Here is a 22,718-nt window from a genome sequence, read left to right as displayed (position 1 = left end):
CGACCCTTCCCCCCTCATTTCTGCAATCTGCTCAGCCCTTGAAGTCATCTGAGTTCTTGATTCCTCTTAGTATTTTCACTAATACACATGGACCTGCTGAAGAAAAGTACACGTACACAAATAGTATAAAGTAGTAGGTTCTGAAGACCCAGATTGTACACCATAAACCATGGAGGAAGCTATGGTCTTCAAAGACCTACATTATAGCCATTAAATACAGCTCTATTTAAAATTACTATGTTCTTATTTAAAAGGCTGTGATATCTGTGGCTTAATTAAGTAAATATCTAATTCATCTATTATAATGATGTCATCTTGACTTTGAGGAAAAGCGGCCTATCTCAGTTCCAGGCGCATCTCTTGGGCCGTAACTTCAGGTCTCAGTAATCAACAGGGAACACAGCCAGTCCACCCACTTCAGATGCTTTGAGGGACCATTTGCATGCAGGACTTTAATTACTCACCACTCTCTGGGTAACAGACAGTGAGCAGCTAGGCCTGGGGCACTGGAGGCTCACACTAATTCCCAAAATAAAGAGGAGAAGGGCGCTCATGAAAGATCTCATAAGATAATAAGGAAATACAAGGTCAGAATTCAGGGAAAGGAGGAATCCAGAGAGGGAAGTGGACCCCTGAAACCACCTTTGCCCCGAGGGCGATTGCTGAGCCCCTAAAGTGGAGCATTGGTCTTGCTGGGCTTATGAAGTCTGGGGACAGAGGTCAAGGCCCTGAGCATGCCAGGTGGGCATTCTAACAGGACACCTTCTCCCCAGTAGGGTGAGGTCCCCAAAGGCTTCTCTCTAGTGTAAGAGTGAATGAGAAGCAACGCCACTCTGCCCTCCTCCCCAAGGGGCTGAGAGGACTGTTCAGTGGGACAGAAGAGGGCTGAGGTATCACCACAGGCTGGTGCTCCCTTGGGTTTATAGCAGCTGGTGGTTAAAGCCCTCAGTCTTGAATTTAGAGTGGAGACCACACGGTCTGCCCCAAAGCACATGCCAGTGCTCCCTGGACAAGTGCCTGCCAGGCCTCTGAGAAGCCCACACCTGTCATCTAAGGCTGTGGAGCAGCTCACAGTGAGAGACGAAGAAGCATCAGGAAAAGGGCACTGTGCATGAGAACCAGCGGAAGCGATGGGAACAGACACGGAACACAGGGGCTTCAGACACTGAATACGAAGCATGAATTATAAACCCACTACACTCGCTGTATTTGCATAAAGTGTCTCAGAATTAACAATAAAGTGTCGAGCACGTGCCCTCTGGGAGTGGCAATACAACAGAGACGGCTGCTGTCACCCTCCAGTCAACATGCACTGGAGTCCTTCTCTATGCAGCAAGGCAGGAAAAAGAAAGAAAAGGTACGGGATTGGGAAGAAAGAAAGCTAGTGTTTTTGCCGTATAGAAAATCCAAAAGATTTACAGATATATAGAAAATATAGAGAGATACAGAAAATCTAAAACGACAACAGACAAATTAATAAAATAATGAGAGAGATTAGCAGGGTTTCTTGGTACAAAATCAAACACAAGACTGAATTACATAGCGGTGATGGGTGCGCAATACTGTGAATACAGTAAATGCCACTGAGTTGTACACTTTTAAAGGGTTAAAATGGTGAATTTAATGTTACATGTACTCTATCATGGTAAAAAATTTGCAAATCTATATATTAGCAACAGACAAAAAATAAAATAACATATTCACGATAGTATCAAAAATATCACACACCTAAAAGTTAATAAAACCAGGGTATATTCATGGAAAAATAAAATTTTACCAAGAGATTCCAAATAAGACTGAAAAAAGAGATGCCAGTATTATCAGGATTGTTCTCCCTAAGTTGATCTATAAATCCAGTAGAATTCCAAACAAAATCCCAATACACTTGTGTGCGTGTATGTCTGTGTGAGTGTGTATGTGAGAGAAACACAAGTTGTTTCTAAAATTTATAGAAAAGCACAAAGAGCCAAGAATAGCCAACTTTTCAAGAAGAAAAAGAAGTTGAGAGGACTTTTCCTACTAATTATAAACTTACTATGAAACTATGGGAATGGAACAGAGGCTAGCAACAGACCTACACATATGTGGACACTTCATCTATAACACAGGTGGCCTTGTTTATCAGTATGGAAAGTACAAACTTTTTAATAAGAGACACTGGGACAGTAGTGTCTCTATACGGTAAAAAATCAAGTTGTCATCTCTTAACAAAACTGTCAGACCTTAAACAAAAGTCAGTTCCTGATGGATTATACCTAAATGCTAAAGGGAAAACTACAAATCCTTCTAACATAAAGGACTACACATTTATGACTGAAGGTAGAAGAGGATTTATAAAACAAGACAAAGAAAGCATCAACCATAAAAAAGTTTAATAATCTTGATTATTTTGAAATACGATTTTGATTATTTTAAAAATATGATCTTCTGTTCCTTAAAAGATACCATGAAGTAGCTTCCAGTTTCTGAGGAAAACTACATAACTCTGATGAAGGATATCAAAGAAGACTAAATAAATGGGGAGATATCCATGTTTATGGATGAAGACTCAATATTGTCAAGATGTCAGTTCTTCTCAAACTGATCTGTACATTTAATGCAAACCCAATCAAAATCCCAGCAAGTTATTTTATGGATATTGACAAACTGATTCTAAAGTTTATATGGCAAGGAAAAAGACTCAGAATAGCCAACACGATATTGACAGAGAAGAACAAAGTTGGAGGTCTGATACTACTCAACTTAAAGACTTACTATAAAGCTACAGAAATCAAGACAGCATGGTATTGGCAAAAGAATAGAAAAGCAGATCAATGGAACAGAATAGACGGTCTGGAAATAGACCTCCATAAATAAAGTCAACTGATCATGGACAAAGGAGCTAAGGCAATACAACAGAGCAGAGATAGTCTTTTCAACAAATGGTGCTGGAACTACGGGACATCCACATGCAAAAAAATGAATCTAGGCACAGACTTTACCACCTTCACAACAATTAACTTTGTCAAAATGGATCATTGACCTAAACAGGAAATGCAAAACCACAAAACTCTTAGAAGATAACATAGGAGAAAATCTAGATGACCTTGGGTATGGTGACATTTTAGATACGGCACTGAAGTCATGATCCATGAAAGAAATAAGACAAGCTGGACTTCATTAAAATTAAAATCTTCTGCTCTATGAAAGACAATTTCGGGAGAATGACAAGACAAGACGCAGATTGGGAGAAAATATTTGAAAAAGACACGTGATAAAAGACTGTTATCCAAAATATACAAAGAACATTTAAAATTCAACAATTATTAAACAAACAATGTGATTGAAAGATAGGCCAGAGACCTTCAGAAACACCTCACTAGGGAAGATGTGAGGTTGGCAATAAGCATATGAAAAGATGCTCCACACCACATGTCATTAGGGAAATGCAAATTAAAACAACAATGAGATACCACTACACATCTATTAAAATGGCCAAGATCCAGCTCACTGACAACGCCAAACGTTGGCAGGGATATGGAGCAACAGGAACCCTCATTCACCACTGGTGGGGATGCAAAATGGTACAGCCACTTCAGAAGACAGTTTGGCAGTTTCTCACAAAACTAAACATACTCTTACCATATGATGCAACAATTGTGCTCTGGTATTTATCCAAAGGAGTTAAAAGCTTATGTCCACACAAAAACCTGCACATGATGTTTATAGCAGCTTTATTCATAATTGCCAAAAATTGGAAGCAACCAAGATGTCCTTCAGTAGGTGAATGGATAAACTGTGGTTCATCCAGACAATGGAATATTATTCAGCACTAAAAAGAAATGTACCATCAAGTCATGAAAAGACATGGAGGAACCTTAAACGCATATTACTAAGTGAAAACAGCCAATGTGAAAAGACTAAATACTGTATGATACCAACTATGTAACATTTTGGAAAAGGGAAAATTAGGGTGATGGTAGAAAGATCAATAGTTGCCAGGGGTTAGTGGGGAGAGAGGGATGAATAGGTGGAGCATTGAGGATTTTTCCGGCAATGAAACTACTCTATAAGATGCTATAATGATTGATAGATGTCATTATACATTTGTCCAAACCCACAGAATGAACAACACCAAGTTTGAACCCTAATGTAAACTATGAACTTGAGTTATAATGATGTGTCAATGTAGGTTCATCAATTATAACAAATGTACCACTCTGATGGGGGATGTTGATAACGGTGGCGGCTACGCCTCGGGGGGAAGTGGATATAAGGAAATCTGTGTGCCTTCTACTCAATTTTGCTGTGAACCTGAGACTGCTCTAAAGAAGAAAATCTGTTTGAGAACAAAAAAAAAAGACATCATGAAGAGAGTCAGAAGGTAAGCCCACGAATGGACCAGTGCTGGTTCCACCACTCACTTAGCAACTTTGTGATTCTGGGAAAATTACTCAGTCTCTTTGAACCTCAGGACATTAGGAATAACAGGATTTATCTTGTAGTTATTTTGAAGATTAAAGATAAGATAATGCATAGCATCATGCAGCACAAAGTAGGCACTCAATCCTCAATAGATCCATTTTTGAGGAAGCTGTGTGTCTTCCGTTACATATAGTGTCACAGGACCACAAGAGTTCACTGAATCGGTTACCTTCCCCTGAAATATGATCCCATCTGATCCAGTGAATGAAACCCTGCTCCATTTCTCTTCTCCTTCCATTCACTCCATCTCCACAGCCTGAGAAAAGGACCACTCTGGCTGTGAGAGGGTGGAGGGGCTTACTCCATCCCTCCCAATGTATCAACGCACCTCTGTCCTTCTTTGCCTCAGACTAACCACCGGCCTGACGTCTTCCTGTGTGCAGCCTTAACAGGCAGCTGTGTGGTTAGTGGGGTTGCCCAGCCAGAGGCTGAGAACATGTGGGCATGAAGTTTGTCAGTGATGGAGGAGCACCACAAACAACCTTCACATGGATATTTTATGTATGGCTGTGAGGTGACCATTTCTCAGCAATGAAAATGAAAGAGAAAGGCTTTGCGCAAATACTCAGGAGGCACCGCGAGGAACTGTGCTCAGACGCCTCTAATCCTCAAGCGTAGTCACAGCAACGGTGGTTGTCCTGGGGTCTGAAAACCAGCTCCAAACTGTTTGTGATGGCTCAGTTTCCCACCCTTGCGATTCCTTACAAACTAGATTCAGACTCTTTGGGCTGATGCTGCTGAGGGTTAATTATGAGCGTGAATATTCATAACAGTCATAATACCCCCGGATCTCCGTAAATTACACATGTCTGAACTGGAAATCACTAAGGTGGAAAACAGGAGAGCGGATTTCCAAGGTTAAAAACAGCATCCTGCTTTTCAGTAGGAATTCAATTCCACACCTGTTGTTCAAGCAAACTCCGTGTTTGAAAATCTCAACTAAACTTCGACAGCTCTCGCTGAATGTACGAATGCCTGACGGCTTGTATTATGCAAGACACAAATATAGCTCTTGTTCAGGTATTTTTATAACGATAATTCTAGCATATATATTTGTATCACAAAGATAGTTTGCCTTGGTTCAAAATAGATTTTTGCCATCTGGATGCTAAGAGTCTGGAAACCACGACAAGTAGAAGGAAAGTGGAAAGAACTGGGAAGTTCATTCGAAGGAAGAATTGGGAAATCTTGAGAGCTTTGTCCAAAATACTTTAAGGGGTGCCACTGCTTACGGGAGGTGGGCTTGGTTCCGAGGGCCACCAGGGGACAGAGCTAGGGTCTTCAGTGAGGAATCAAGGAGAAGCTTTCTAACACTGGGGAATGCTGGGAGAGGGATGAATAGCCTCTTGAGAGAGGGAGGGTCCTGTTGAGAAAGAAGCTTAACAAAGGCTGGAAGATGACCTATGATTAGGAGGTTGACAGGAGGACACAGAAGGGGCCTCTTGGCCCTTGTAGCCCCCAGAGTCTTGGAACCTACAAAGTGACATGTGGGTCATAGAAGGGATGCAGTGTGAGCAGCAGCATGGGCACGGCTCAGCAGAGTTGTCCCAACATGCCATAGCTACACGACCTTTGGACATTTAAACATCTCTCTCCCTCATTTTCCCCATCTGCAAGCTGAGGATAAAAACTGTGAGGGTTAAATGTATTAATGTGGGTAAAGCACACAGAACGGTGCCCGATACAAGTGCTCCCGAGATGTCAGTAGTCATAGGTGTTGATGCAACCGCTCAGTATTATTATCACAAGAAATGGGGACCTGTATGGACACAGATTTGTTTTTTAGGGGATCAAGAGCCCTACAAATCAAGAGTCTAAGTTTTGCAAATAAACATTAACATTCGCGGTATGAATCATTTTTAAGTTTAAATAACTGTGCACTTTTGGAAGGTGCATTCTGGCCACCAAATGACAACGAGCTCGAGCCACCTGGAGAGTGGTACCTTTCGGTCTTTCGCTCTCTGCTGCTGTCCAAGGTACTTGCCACAGGCTTGGATGCTGGTGGGCAACCTGTGATTACTTCGTCTACCTAAAATAAAAATACAACACACACTAAGTGGTGCATCACTCTCTGATAAATCTTCAAACATATACACTATATATATTTTTAAGATGCTAAAACATTTAAATTTTCACAACATATTCTATGAAAGAGTCTAACTTTAAGCCCCTAGATGTGGTACGAGAAACTTGTATCATAAATTGTATCTGTTTGCTATAGTCTTGCAAAGTCACGAGCTCTACTTCATTTGCCAAATGCCAAGCAGGGGCACATGGTGAATTGATTCATTTAACAAACACTTTCTGAGAGTCAACAACACGCCAGACACTTTTGGGGTGTTAGGTGTACAGATGTAACTAAGACCCATTAAGCTCCTTTGAAGACTTCCAATGACTGTGCTGCTGTGGAAAGACCTCCGAGCTGGAAACTTGAATCCCTGTCCTGCCAGCTCACCAGACCCTGCTTCCTTCCTCCATAAAGTGAGGGAATTAGATATGATCTCGAAGGTCCCTTCTTGGTCTGAAAAATTCTGTAATTCTACAACTTCTTTTAAACTTAATAAGTTCAATGCTATGCATGTTGAGGTCTCAATAAATAAAACTGATCAATTTAATTCAACAAACCTATGGCGAACATTATTCAGACACAGCCTCTTCCCTTAGAGAGCTCATAAGACATAAGCATGTGGGGGGAGAAGAGAAAGTCCAACTCCTTGCTAGACCTGGACAATGTGCTGGGCACACACCAACCTATGTTAGTTATTTTATATATTTTATTTAGCCCCCCACCTCCCAAAATTCCTATGAGACAGGGATTACTTGTTGGCAGAGAAAAGGAATTTTAAAACTCCTCTCCTCGTGTTGCCTTGGTCCACTGACCAAGGTGGGGCTCTGCCCTTTCTTTTCAAGCAAGAAAGACACCCGGAGTGGGTTTACATTCCTCTCTCCATCTGTATCAGCAACTTCTCTTTGGTGGGCAAATGACTCATTTACTGGCCACATCTCACTGGTGGGCAGGGTTACTCCTCTGAAAGGTGAGGGACATCTGCCACCCTGAGACTTGATGTGTTGCACAGTAGTGGTTGGATTCACGCAACTGAATTAAGGAGAAAGACTAGGCTTGAACGTTGAAGGCCCAGTCTCGACCCCCACTCCCGTCTGCTGGCTCAGGCAAGCATGCTGGAATCACCATCTGTATTTGGAAAGGGAGTCAGGAGCCCCGGATTAGCCTCAATCCTAAAGCAGATTCTCCAATCCAGTCTTTACAAGACTTTTCATCGGAGTGCTGGTCACTTAATCAAATTAACAGACGGGGCCATTTGTTCCCATTTCACTAGTGAGTTTTGGTTGTATGCTCCATGGGTCAGAACCCCAGAAAGCCCAGCCCACCGATTATCACATGCATCCTTCAATAAATGAATGGCGAATGAACATATGAAGGGATGGGTCCTAGTCTGGGGACTGCAGCATCAAACTTGGGGAGGAGGGTGTCCTTATGGATAACCACCCCTTGATGGCACTCCTTCTATGTGGTGGTACAAGGACCAGCTTTTTTAGATACCGCAGTTGTATATTTCTCTATCATATTTTATAAAACTTCAACCTGTATATGTATGTGTGACTTAGTTCACCTCCGTTCCCATAGACCTCATGGGAGGGCCCGTGTGAGATGCAGAAAGAAAACATCTGCTTAAACACCGCCCTTTTACTATATGTATTGAACACCTAACTGGGAAAAATACCTTTAAGCATCACAAATGGCTTGTGCAATGGCGAGACTTTTGCTGACACTCCAGGAAAAAAAAAACAACGAATACTGCATGTACTAAAGACATTAAATGTCAAGTTTGGAAGAGTTTGTTCAGACACATTTTAAAAGAGGTACAGCTTGCATAACAAAACCTTGTAGAAGAATACTATGGAAGAGCCAGCAATTAAAGCCACCAATGCAATGTTTGCTGAATAATTAAAGATGGTGACTCATGGAAAGGATCACCCAACGAGGAAGGTTTTTATTATCATCAAACACTGTTTCGGAGGAAGCTGATTCTAAAATGTTTTATTTGCTATGTTTTAAAATATATTTTGTGCCATAATTTTACTGTTTTCCATTAACTTCTTGCTGGCCACCAATGTTATATTTTTGGAGGTTAATGTGGCACAGTACGAATGTCTGCACTATTTTAATATGAAAGCTTAACTGATTTTCTTCCTTTTCTTTAACTGAACTAGTGCAATGAATACAAATATTTCCCCCACCTTCTTGGCCTAGCCTTAAGGAAATGGGAACACTTTTCAATTGCTATTGATTCCAGTTCTGGCTTATTAAGCCGTATTAATGTCAAATATGAAAGGAAAGAAAGACAGAGTTGAGGAGACTGGAGATGCCTCCCCATCGATGGCAGTAGAGAGGGACTGTAGACGTTAGGGGAATGAGAACCGGCACCCTCCCCCTGCAGTGTCTCAGGGGTGCAGTGGGACCTCTGAGAGACGGGGCTGCGTGGGCTGCGTGGAGCAGTGCTGTCCGGCAGAATTCTCCGTGGTGATGGAAATGCTCTGTGCTAACGTGGGATTCCTGAGCGTTTCAAATGGGGTTAGTGCAACTGAGAATGGAGGTTTTAATTTTATTTAATTTTAAGTAATTTTAACTTATATTGACCAAGCCAGAAAAATGGGAACATTACAAGAGTTAGCCCCAGATACATGTGTGGGCTGCCTGATCCTTCTCCAGGGTGAAGGATATCCATCCGCACAAGTTACCCCTAATTTAACTATGGTCCTTGACCACATGGCCTTTTCAGTTCTGGAACTCTCTGCTCCTTCCTTGACGTGCCTGGGACCTGGCACCCCTATGTGAGTGTGAGAGCCTGGAGCCTACGTTCCAATCTCTCTGATCAGTGTGGGGTCTGAGGCTCTCCCTTAACCCAACTCAGGACAACTCTAAAGGACCATGTCAGCCACAGAGCTCACTGAGGTGTCGGCTGAGGCCTCTGTTGGGGTTGCATCGCAGCTCAACTTTTCCCTTTTCCCATTCCTGGTTTCTCCCCTCCCTCCCACGGGCATCCATCCTGGAGAACTCCTTAGCAAACACTTTGCATCCGCATCTCCATCTCAGAATCTGCTTCCCGGGGAGCAACGGCATCTTTGCAACTTTCTTATTTTTTAATATTTTAATTACATTAAATGAGGCCAATGTTAGTTAAAATTCGTTAAAATGTCAGCTTTAAGGAAAAAAAGCTCTTAAGCCAAAAGTACAAGTTTTGTATTGCTTCACGCTGTAAATGCACTAACAGGAATGGGAGCATGTGCATAATTAGAGACTTAAAACACCCCATTTCTAACACTGCTATTTGTCACATAACAAGCTCAGACAAAGACTCTCTGTGCTCCTGGAAATGCAAATAGAATCACAGATTTGGAACTTCTCTGCACAGGGAATTTGCTGTGCACCAGAATCTAAATGTGCTTCTTATTTTTTAAAGATATTTTCAACTTAATTAGTTTCAAAGGTTCTTTTAACTTTAAAAGTTGAAAGGAATTAAGAAATCAGCAGTAAGAAAAATATTAACACCGTCATCCATCTTAACACCAATATTTATATTAAGGGCAGGTAAAGCTTTTCTGATAAGAGACCTGATCTTCCCAAGCAGAGGACTACAGGTTCAGAGTTTCCAGGCACTGAAACACTGACGTGTGGTTTCCCACTACACCCGCTGTCCCAGGACCATTCTTCCTCTAGGAAGCGATGCTCATTAACACCAAACATCTTATTCATTTGTACTCACTGCGTCTAGGGGTGACTGATGGAAAAGTTGTAAGGGCCAAAATACGTTTAAAAAATTAGACAATGTGGGACTCATGCCTTCCCGAATCCATAGAGAGAAACGTAATCAACTACTTCTGAATTCAATTGTGGTATAGGCATGACAGTACAAATTAACGTGCTAATGACGTTAGAAGTTGTCATTTTAACTCTCATAGAGTCTTAAGGTTGAAAATCAGGAGTGAACATGCAGGCTGTAATCAAGTCTACTTTTCTATAGAATGCAAGAGTCCCTTCTAAGGCTTTTCTGACGGATGATTTTCCAGGCTTTGCTTCAACAGTACCCTGGGAGGAAGTCTCATTACTTCCTGAGGGAGCACCCTGCACCGAGACAATCCATATTTACTTGAACAAAATGTATGCAGTTGCTTTTCCAACTATAAAAGTTACTGAGAAACCGAGACTATGTGAGCTGCGTCGAAATACAGTGAACAGATGCGTGGCAGGCAGGCCTAGGTCTTAATCCTTATATTTTGGTTGAATCATAGAGATTATCAATATCTGACTATTTTTTGACCTACAAAACAGTGATTGCACGTGGTTCAATTTAATAGTTATTTATAGGAATTTAAATAAGAAGGAGAGATCACTCCATTTCAGATGAAGACTTGTTAGTGGCAAATTAAAAGAGTGAATGGAGAAAGAAAATGGAATAATATTTGTTGAGAAAGAAAATACAAAACAATCAACTATTTAACTTTTTCCTGTGAGTTTTCCCTGACTTCTTAAATAATAGTATTCCTGAAAATCAGAAGTAAATTTCTTTTTCTCTCGGATTTCCTGTTTGTATCACAGTTTCAATGATTACCTCCATTAAATCTTTTCAAAGAAATATTTACTGAGCACCTATTACGTGCCAACCATAGGACTAAGTGGTAGATATGGAATGAAAGATTAATAAATTATCCTTGATCATCTCATGAGGGATAAAGGCACACAGACAATGAAAATATGTTGAAGAAAGTGCAATTGATAGATATATGCATAGCCTCCTATGGAAGCCCAAGGGAGGGACTCATACTGAGTGGCCGGGGAGCAGGGATCAAAGAAAGCTTACTGGGGGATACGAGGGTTGACATGAATTTCAAAGAATAAGTAGGAACTTGCTAGAAGATGAAGGTCATGCCAGGGATGAAGAACATTCCAGGGAGAGAGAAAAGCATGAACAAAGACAGGAAGGTAAATGACTGCATAAACAGGCACAGAATATTAGGCAGATAACAGCTGGAGATAAGGCTGAAGAACTAGGCAGAGGTCAGATCTCAGGAGACGAGACTTTAAGGTGTTTGGCCTTTGCACAAGAGGAGATGGGGACCTTTATAGTATTTTTTTCTCAGTGATGTAGCTTTTTAACTCAGTTGAAAGAGCATGTTGAGGTCTCAATAGATAAAATTGGTTAGTTTAATTCAATAAACATATGGTGAAGATTATTCAGACCCAGCACCTTCCCTTAAGAAGCTTGTAGGACATAAGTGTGCTGAGGAAGAAGAGAACATTCTACTTATCAGACCCCAACAAGGTGCTGCTGGGCACACGCCTCCCTATGCTAGGTATTTTACACATTTTACTTAACCCACTCCCCCACCCCGATATTCCTATCAGGCAGAGAGTACTTGTAAGCAGAGAGAAGGAATTTTAAAAGATAAAAGAATATGGAGTCTCCATAATATATCATCTACAATGTCCAGAGTACAATAAAAAATTACTAGACGTGAAGAAATGGGAAAATGTTTCTGGCTTCCCAGCCAAGAAAAATAGGAAACAGATCACATGATGATCCAGTTGTTGGCATCAGAAGATGAATAAACGTGTCAAGAATCTCAGCAGAAAAATAGAATTTTTTTTGGTGAGGAAGATTGGCCCCGAGCTAACGTCTGTTGCCAATCTTCCTCCATTTTGTATGCGGGATGCCACCACAGCATGGTTTGATGAGCAGCGTGCATCCCGTGCCTGGGATCCAAACTGGTGAACCCTGGGCCACCAAAGTGGAGCATGTGAACTTAACCACTACTCCACTGGGCCAGCCCTAGAAATTTTTTTGTTAATGAAAATTCCAGAACTGAAAAATGCAACATCTGACATTTAAAAAAAATTCCCTGGATAGAAATAAGAGCAGACTGGAGATGGTGAAAAAAAAAAAAAAAGGGTCAGTGAAATGGAAGATAGGTCAGCAGAAATTATTCAATCTGTATAACAGAAGGAAAAATGTTTTTAAAAATGCCCAAAGCCTCAGTGACAGGTGGGCGATATCAAGCAGAGCCTGTCTGGTCAGAGTCTTAAAAGGAGAAAAGAGGGGATTGAGCAGGACAAACAGTTAAAGAAACAGTGGCTGAAAACTCCCCAAATTTTCTGAAATGCATATGTATATTGATTTAAGGACCTAATAGAACCCCAAGCTGTATAAAAATATATATATGTTTTTATATAAATACATATATTTAAAAAAATTATATATTACATATATATATAATTATATATTAAAATATAGAGACATATATAGAGACATATACATATATATGAGAGAAGGGAATAAATGAAGCAAGCCCTATGATTGTCTGGGCTTTCTCTGGAGGCACTTTCCAACAATAAATAAGTAAATACATAAATAAGGAATAAAGTTTGAAAAGTAAGAAGTAAAACTCTATTCACAGATGATATCATTTTTTTAAGATAAGAAACCCTAGGCAATTTATGAAAAACTTACTAGAAGTAACTATGAGAATATAATAAGGTCAATACACAAAAATCACTTTTATTTCTATAGACTAGTAGCAAATAACTGAAAAAGTAAAATATTTAAAAAATAGTTTTATCTATAACGGTAGCAAAAAACATAAAATATTTAGGAATAATTTTAACAAAAGCTGTGCATGAGTTCTACCCTTAAAACTACAAAGTGTTGTTGAAAGAGAACCTTCAAAACAGCTAATAGAGAGAAATCTCATGACCATAAATTGGCAAACTCAGTAAAGTTAAGATGTTCTTCTCAGGTTGACCTGAAGACTCGATGGAATCTTAGTCATCATCCCAACAAGGTTTTTGTATGGAAATTGACAAGCTGATTCTTATTTTATATAAAGATACAAAGGACGTAGAACAGCCACAACGGTCACGTAAAAGAACGAAGGTGGAGGAATTACAGCCTTCAAGCTTTATTGTAAAGCTACGGTAATTAACATAATGTGGTATTGGCATAAGGATAAACAGATCAATGGAACCAGATACAAAGGCTAGAAATAGATGCTTACTTATAAAGGCAACTGATTTTTTACAAATGTGACAAAGCAATTCAATGGGGAGAGTAAAATCTTTTGGTGCTAGGAGTGCATATCTATATGGGAGAAAAATGAACCTTGACAACTGCTTTATATCTTGTACAAAAATTAATAGAAATTGGGTCCCAGACCTAAACATACAAGCTAAATGATGAAGCTTCTAGAAGAAAACCAAGGGGAGTATCTAGGAAGCTGCAGAGTTTGTGAACAGGAAACAGGAAGCAACAACCCAAATAGAAAGAAAATAATTCCTGTTAGAATTAATCAAAGATAAAGACTGCATCTTATTATCCAATAAAAAAATAATAAGCAAATGCCTGGCTGGGAGAAATATTCAAAAACTATAAGTCATGATTAGATATGAATAAGCAGCTTTGGGGTTTCATTCTCAAACTAACACTTACCTGGTACCTACTAGGAGATGGGTACTGTTCTAGACATTGAATGAATCAAGGTCTCTGCTATCATGAGTCCTACACTTAGACAGGGGAAGACAAACCATACAAAACCGAACAAGTAAGGTCATTTCTTAATGGAGATAAATACTGTAATAACAATAAGCCAGGTTAAACGGCTGAGAAAGATGACTGGGGGAAAGCGACTGGCCGCGTCAGTTCTGACGACCAGGAAAAGTGCCTGCGAAAACAGTAACATTTGAGCTGAGACCTGCATGATACGACGACGACAGCGAGAAAAGAAAAGGAGCAGACCTCTCAGCAGAAAAACAAGCAAGTATAAACGTCCTGGGGTGGGGAATGAGGCTACCGTGTTCCAGGAAGAGAGAAAAAGGCTGAGTTCGGAATATAACGAGAGGAGGAAAGTGGAAGACGATGCCAGGAACGTGGGCAGAAGCCAGCTTCTACAGAGCCTTCGCGGCCACAGCAAGGAACCCGAATATTATTCCAAGTGCTATGGAAAGCCATTGGTGGGTTTTGAGCAGAAGAATAAAATGATCTGATTTATTTGTTTAAACGGTCACTCTGGCTTCTGTACGGAGACAGAATCAAAGGGTGGAAAGAAGAGAAGCAGGGAAAACCAGGAGAGGGCCGGATACGGTGGATGGGCTGGGAGATGACACTGGCTTGCACAGGGGTGAGGCGGGGAGGTGGCGATAGGTAACTGAATTCTGGATACACGTGGGTGGGAGTGCCAACAAGACACAGGTTGTGAGGATAAGAGCTAAGTCAAGGATGCCCCACCTTTGACCTGGACAAGTGGGTAGATCATGGTGCCATTTTCTGGGACAAGGAAGACTGTGGGAGGAGCAGGTCTGCTGAAGGAAACCACGGGCTCATTTGCCCATTTTAACTAAGTCATGCCGAGCGTGCATTCAACTGGCTTGTCAGTTGGCAGGTGCATATAAAGTGTCTGATTCTAAAACCTATATAGTTCATTTTTATGTTTTTTATTTTCCAAACAATAAATAATTAAAGTTTTCATTTCCTTTGTGTTTTAATAGCACTTTTAGGACAGTATTTTGAATTTCCCAATTTTATTTGTTGGTTTACTCTACATTTTATACTCATTTTATTTCAATTGACTTGTAATTAAATGTAATTTTTACAATTGTTCTTAGAAATGTAAATAAGGTTTTCATGGGATTTTATTATGAACTTTTAAAACTATCTTAACTATATTATTTAAACAATAAATAGCCTTTTTGTTGATCATATCTATCAAAGATGGAAATTGGTCGTAAATCTTCTAGTAGAGTTGATCCTGCTGATTTTCCCCTGTGTTTCTAAGACCTTATGCTTTACACACAAACAACATTCAGTCTAATGAACAAAAGGCAGCTGGATCTTTATATTATTTTGTTACTATAGAATAATCCTTGTTCCATTGAACGCTTCTCTGCTTTAAATTCTACCATGTCTGATATCAATTTTGCCATAACTACTCTAATTTTGTTTGTATTCCCTTAATATAGCTTTATCCATTCTTGTCTTTATATATTTCCGTGGTCTTTTAATTCAGGTGTGTTCCTGTAAGGGGAGAGCATAATTGATGTTACATCTGATACTTTCTTACACATTTTCTGCGTAAGTTTCCTTCTTCATGTTTTTCTGTTTCATGTAACTGTACTGATTTTTGTTAGCATTTATTTTCTATACTGCTTTGTAATTTACACATATGTATTTAATTCTACCTATTTTCCCGAAAAATATTTATACTAAATATCAATGTGAATAAAGTGTAATGTATATATTTGGGGATTATGAAACATGAAGCGTTTATGTTTGTTCTCCCTACTTACAATTTTCCTATTTTCCTGTTTTAATCTGAGTTTTATAAGTCACATAATTTTCTTTTTATATCATCTTCACTACTTCTTCCAAGGAAAATATTAACTTTTGGAATCTTTTTGAAACCTTACTTAAAACAATTGCGGCTATTTCTCTAAGACAATTGAAATGCTTCAGAAAGATGACAGAGTCTCAGCAGCGGAGGGCTAATGGGTGAGGGATGCAACAAGCAAGGACCGTGGAACGGGAATCCCTCCCGAGGTCTTCAGTCCAAGGTGACACATCAGGAAGGTATCACAGCATCAATCCTAACTCTGCAGCAAGATATCCCTGAGCTACCTAACTCAGTGCAAGTCTTCCTTTTTCTGTGCATTTCCAAGAGCCTACCGTAAGTGCCTAGCACACAGTAGGTGCTCATTAAAATGTATGGACTATCTGAATGAATGAATGAATGCATGGTATCACACTGGAGATGCCTATTCCTGCCTATTGTGTCCACAGATGGGGAAGAGGCAGGAGTACCACATGCTGAAGCTCCATGCGTGCTGGGCCCTGTTGGTGCTGGGTCTAATGGGGGAAAAGGGATTTGGGGAGCCATCAAAGATTCCAGCAGTTATGACTATGACACTAGACTCTGAGCCAACAACATAATCTGAAGTTTAAGCAGAAGGGAAGAGATGCTACTTAAGAAGAGCCTGAGCCTGTCTGAAACTGAGACTGAGGAACTGGGCAAGGGCAGATCCGGATCTGCAGGGTGACGACGGTCAGGGATTCACCAGGGAGGAGAGAGTAAGGAGGACCAAGAAACTCAAACCAGTTCTTTTTCTTCCACAGTCATTTGCATGGTGCTTTATTCATACTAAGTGCTTAATAAATCTTTGATGAACTGAATAAATATTTTAATTGATTAATTAATAATTCATTAATTGTCTAAAGTTTTTCAGAATTTCGCAGAAAGTTTTTCTATTTCTGAGTTCAGGCACCTTACTTTCATGGTGCAGCAACCCACACACGCTAGATAAGTCCCTCACCCAATATTAATAACTTCCGTATGATTTATTTATAGGCACAGCATACCTTTTCTCCATCGTTTTGCTTAAGTATATGCATTTGATGTCTTCGCCCATGCCTCACAAGTAATTTCTAAAAATGTCTCCATATTTTTTTCTTCATAAAACTTCCACACTGTCTAAGTCCATTAGGTGCCAACCTACTTGACGTAAGCCAATTGTTTGATCCTGAGGGCGGGAGGGCTGAATCAGTTACCGCGTGAAGAGCACTCGGCAGTGAGGCCCAACCCTACAATTCAAATAGACTGCTACTGGCTAGCAACACTTATATTAATTTCAGAAGAACTGGGTCACTTGTAAATTGTCCATCTTCTTACACATTTCTCGTGTTTATATTTATTAGTTAATTATCCATAATAGTGGTGTTGAATATTAAATATTCAAAGTTCAGATTCCCAGAGAGGAATATTATTAACATAAAACTTTAGAATCAGTAAGACTTCTTTACGTTCCTCTGGCATTAGATGAAATTTATATATATATCCAAATTTATTGATGATACTTTAATAACTTCATTATTTCTTAACTGTGTTCTGATTGACTTTACTAAGAAAAGCATGTGATTCACTGAACCTGTTAAAAGATTTCTTTAAAGAAAACAAGATCTTTTGTCGACTTAAAAAAAGGTCACTGGGGCTGGCCCGGTGGCGTAGCAGTTAAGTTCACACACTCTGCTTCGGTGGCCAGGGGTCACAGGTTTGGATCCCGGGCGCGCACCTAGGCACTGCTCATCAAGCCATGCTGTGGCAGCATCCCACATACAAAATAGAGGAAGATTGGCAATGGATGTTAGCTCAGGACCAATCTTCCTCACAAAAAAAAAGAAAGGTCATTAATCCACAATATTAGAAATGATGTAAATTACTACTGGTGCATTATTTAAAAATCTTTGCCAACAGATAAAAATACCTGTATATGTCAAATATATTTGAGGTATATTCTATCTCAAATAAACACATGATTGTCATCAAAGAAAATTTAAATTTTGGAAAGAATGATCAGAAAAATAAGAATACTTGTTTTGATTCCAAAGATACCCAAGTTGGCTGAGGAAAATTTTTAAAGGTGTAGGTACTAATATTTATATGTAAAATCAATATTGACAGTCCCATAAGACAGTTACATGGCTTTGAAACAAAAGTAGAACAAATCTAACTATCAAACGGTTCCTTCAAATTCTTTTATACTTGTGAAGTACAAACTTATCTGACAGTTCCCCATGGAGCATCATCCACAGAACACAGCCGAAAGTTGAAAATGATATCTTATTAAGTTAGGACAAACATCAAGGATAATAATGATGCTTAAAAAGAAAATATCCTTTTACAACCTTACTAGAGATAGTCACAGTGGGAAATATCTTATTCTTGCTTGTTCTATGCCAGCAATAGTTCAGAAGTCCTGGGGAGTTTATCCCACCCCCCATAACAGGGAGCAGCCAGCAACCAAATATTCTGAGGGGCTGGTGTACCACCATCCCAGTTCCATCAGTCCTTACACAGAGCTATGCTGAGGCATGTGTTTTGTACCATCAGCCACTGAGACCTTTCCCACGGGGGTTGCTGGCTTAATGGAGCGCTCCCGATTGGCTGCCTTCCCTTCCCTACCTCCTGACCAGCATCCCCTTACTTCGCCAAATAAACTACTGTGCTCATATCCCCACATCAGGTTCTGCCTCTGGGAGACCTCAAATTAAAACAATGGTCTACAGTCTGTGTCTCATAATTTAATATCTACAATAACCATGGGACTCTCAAGTTTCCCTCAAGAAGAAAGAGCAGCAACCTGGCAGAACCAGATGGCAAAACACCGGCTGGGTTTCTGCTGAATCCCAATCGTGTCTCTGTGAGTGCCTAGTTATACTCTGACTGTGTGCTGGGTATTTATTTGCAAAAAATCATCTATCGACCTATAAATAATTTGAGTCTATGGGTGATGTTAACTTCTTCTAGAGAGGTTTCGCCAGGCATGTGTGGGTCGCGCTCATCTAAGGCCCTGCACTCAAGTTCAGGGCCCAGTGTTAGGGCCATTTCAATAGTCGTTTTGGCAGGTTGCAAGATTTTCTGAGGATTGGCTGGCTTCTCGTTCACCTTGCTCCTGGGTTATGATCCTTCAGAGTCACAACCCAAAGTGGCAGTGGTTTACCAGAGTCCCCATCCACAGTGGCTCTGTACTTCAACTTGTTTCTTCTCACCCCTGTGTGGTCACTGAAAACATGGTTTATCCTCTCAGCCACTCCTTCTGGATCAGTGGACAGTAATTGCTCACTATTTTATTAGGTACGGATACTATTAAGATGTTTTTAATATATGTAGTCCATCTTCCTAAATATTCCTCAGTGTGACTGTTGTTTCTAATTACCTAGTTGGCAATTAGCAGATGATGGAGCTCCAGAGATGTTACTCAAAGCCCGGAGATTTGATGAGATTATGTAGGGAATGAGTATAGAGAAATGAAGGGGTCCCAGAATGGAACGACTGGACATGCCAACTTTCCGAGGTCTGGATACGAGAAAGAACCAGCAAAGAAGCATCCAGTGGCAGAGGACATCCAGTGAGCAGGGGTATCTAGTGATATAAGAACAGGACCACATGAAAGCCGTGTGTGCCAAGCCAACAAGGCCGAGTGAACAGGTGTTGAAAAATGGAGGGGCTGATTTATGGTGTAAAAAGCACTGAAAGGCCAAATAAGAAGAGGATGATGGCTAACTGCTGGATTCAGTAACGTGGAGATGATTTGAGACCTCAGGAAGAGATGCTTCCACGGCTAGGGGTTGGAGAGGAGGTGATTTTAGAGATTATGAAAAAGAGGAATTGAAACAGCAAACATAGATGTCTGTTTAAAGAGTTTTGCTGTAGAACACATCAGGACAGTACATAGAGGGGGACGCTTTTATTTGGGACTGTTTTTGTTTTAAAGAAAGGAGATGTTTCAGCATGTTTTCTGATATAAGGTGCAGAGAGGGGAAAGAAAGAGGTAGAGAGAAGAAAGAATTGTCAGAGGGGGGAAAAGATCGTCTTTCAAAGGCAAGTGGATATAGGACCCAATACATATCTGGAGAGTTTGGCTAGATCACAGACAGTTCGTTCCTAGAATCGGGGCTGCCAAGGAGGTCAAGTGAGGGAAGGCATGATGGTTGGAGGACGCGGAAATTATCTTTTGACGCTTCTATTTTGTCAGTGTTGGAATTTTTAGGAATGAGCGGAGGATAAGAAATAATGTTCCAAAAGATGAGAATTATGAATAGAACAGGAAAACCCAGCAAGATGACCAGGGAGCCCTCACTCTAGACCCACTTGAAATGAGTAATCAGAGAATAAAAGTGAGTCGATGTTGTGTACATCACAAGTATATTTGAGTAGAGAGAAAGTACTGAGAAAAATACATCTAAACAACAAGGAGAAGGGAGTCTGAGACTGTGTTTTTTAGAATCGTGGTCTATAATATCGACCTTGATCTGTGACCTTCACCTCCTGTGCTCTATATACCACAATGGAGCAAGATGCTCATCAGCTGAAGTTGTGAATATATTTTGCTGTTCAGTTTAGACAGCAACTTCCTTAATCTTAGTTAATTATTCTGAAAGAACACCCAAAGGAAATCATGAAGCATATTCTTGGAGTGTTCCTGGAACTTGTCAATTGAGAATGTCGATGGGAGCTTAATTTAATGACTTGATGAAGCTGCTCAGTGAATGCAAAATTTCAGTGAAATCTTGTTAAGTTGGACAGAGAAGAGGTCACATGCCAAACATCCCGGGCTGATGATGATAAGATTGTGGACATACATACGACTTCGTCTGACCACATGTTTTTTGTTTACCAAAATACACTGAAGGTAAGCATAAACTCTTAGAAAATGGGATGGGGAATAATCCCACTCAAAATGGGAACTAAAATCATACATTTGGTACCTATAAATAAACTCCAGAAAATATGCAGCAGCCATAGAGAGAAAACTACAAAAAAAACTTCTGAGGGACATAAAATGAAAGTAATAAGTGGAGAAAATACATTAAACTGTATATACAGTTTTGATTATGTAAATATATCAATTTATTCCCATAACAATCTATAAATTCAATGCAATCTCAATAATAAAAAATACTGATTAATAGGAATGAATAAGGTTAACTTGACAATATTAATTACTAGTAACAAATAATATTAACAGTAAACATTAATGCAGTGTGAATTATTTCCCAAATGCTCTTCCAGGTGCTTTACATATTAATTTATATAACTCTCAGATCAACCTTTTGAGGTGTGAATTATTATTACAATCTGAGGTGCAGAGGGATGCATAATTGGCTGAGGGTCACACAGCTGCTGAGCAGAAGCATCAGGATGTAACCCAGGTTCTCTGGCCCCACAGCCCATTCTTTTAGTCACTTCTTTCTGCCTCCTCTAGATGGCAATGGCAGGAAAAATTCTAGTGGTATTTTTGGAGGCAGAATTTGATAAAATTACTTTAAAGTTAACCTGGAATAATACACATGAAAAAATAATGAGGAAATGGTTGGGGAGGGAGGGTAATTAGGGGAGATTCATGTTCTAAATATTAAGATGCATTTTAAAGATGCATTTAATGTAGTCACTCATTCGGCTACAATTTATTGAACACCTACTCCGCCAGGCTCTGTTCCAGGTGCCAGTAACACAATAATGACAAGAACAGACAACAAGCTCTGTTCTCATGAAGCTTAAATTCTTGTTGAGCAAGTGGGACAAAGCACTAAACAATTAAATACATAGACTGCCAGGTGGTGATGCATTCTATGAAGAAAAACACAGCAGGAACAGGGGCTAGAGAATGCTGGGGTAGAGGAAGAGATGCTCTTTTTAAGTATGGGGATCAGGGAAGACCTCACTGGTAAAATGACTCTGGAGCAGAAACCTGAAAGAGATGAGAGAGCAAACCAAGAAGATATCTAGGGGAAGGGAATTCCAGCAGAGGGGATGGCAAGTGCAAAGGCCCTGGGGTAGAAGGATGTTTGTGGCTGGAATGATCAAAGGGTAAACTGGGACAAGCTGATGTCAGAGAGATAAAGGCAGGAGGAGGTTATCATGGAATTTTGCCTTTAACTCTGACTGAAATGGGAAACATGATGTGGTTTGATTTACACGTATTATAAAATAATCACTCTGGCTGCTGTGTTGAAAGGAGAATTGCTAACTCTTCCCCAAAGAAGAAGAGTGAGTTCTCGGTTGGTAGATGACACCCATGGATCCATGTTTCTTCACTGGATGCATCTAATGTAATAAAAGCTACGGGCACTGGGGATTGTACACTTTGTACCACCCCCCAAAGCTAAGACTAATGAATCAAACAGCGCCAGAAGCTAGAAAGCAATGCCACTACCCAGTGGAGCAGGATTAAGAAAAACCTCCTGAGACACAGAATGGTCCCCACTCCTCTGCCTGGGCAGTTGCTCTTCTATGGCCTGATGGTACCCTTCTGAGAAAGCCAGAGCACCTGTTCATCCACCCCGCCACTCGCCACTTCTGGGCAAGACAAGACACCAAGCCTTGAAATCAGGAGGAGGAGGGACAGCAGGAGATGGCATGCCGGGAGACACGGTTCCCAGGAGTTATAAGACGGTGGACGCAGACAGAGGAACTCTGCAGCATGCTCGGGATTGCGACATGTGGGTGTCACATCAACCCACAGCATATAGACTTGCTGGCAGATGTTGGGAAGCATCTGGCATTGCAGAGCTGGCACGAGGGGAAAGCCCCTTGGAATATGGAGCTGAGCTGGCAGCACCCACCAAAATGCCAGCAACAGAAAACCAGCCATGAACCCCCGAGACAGGGAACAGAATAGACGAAACTTGCCT

General features: G+C 40.4%; 1 protein-coding gene across 4 annotated transcripts in view; it reads right to left on the bottom strand.

Moving 5' to 3' along the window:
* DNAAF11 (dynein axonemal assembly factor 11) overlaps nt 1–22,718 on the bottom strand; it is a 101,482-nt gene that overhangs the window by 20,759 nt on the left and 58,005 nt on the right. For 3 of the 4 annotated variants that reach the window (XM_046641583.1, XM_046641582.1, XM_046641581.1), the window contains one exon: nt 6,408–6,493. The exons of the other annotated variant lie outside the window; for it this stretch is intronic. In XM_046641583.1, the coding sequence (XP_046497539.1) occupies nt 6,408–6,493 (86 nt within the window). The remainder of the gene's footprint in view (nt 1–6,407; nt 6,494–22,718) is intronic. 4 annotated transcript variants of the gene reach the window in all.

The sequence above is a fragment of the Equus quagga genome, chromosome 16 (assembly GCF_021613505.1).
Source record: "Equus quagga isolate Etosha38 chromosome 16, UCLA_HA_Equagga_1.0, whole genome shotgun sequence".
NCBI classification, from domain to species: Eukaryota; Metazoa; Chordata; class Mammalia; order Perissodactyla; family Equidae; genus Equus; species Equus quagga.
This window is presented reverse-complemented; position numbering and strand designations above follow the sequence as displayed.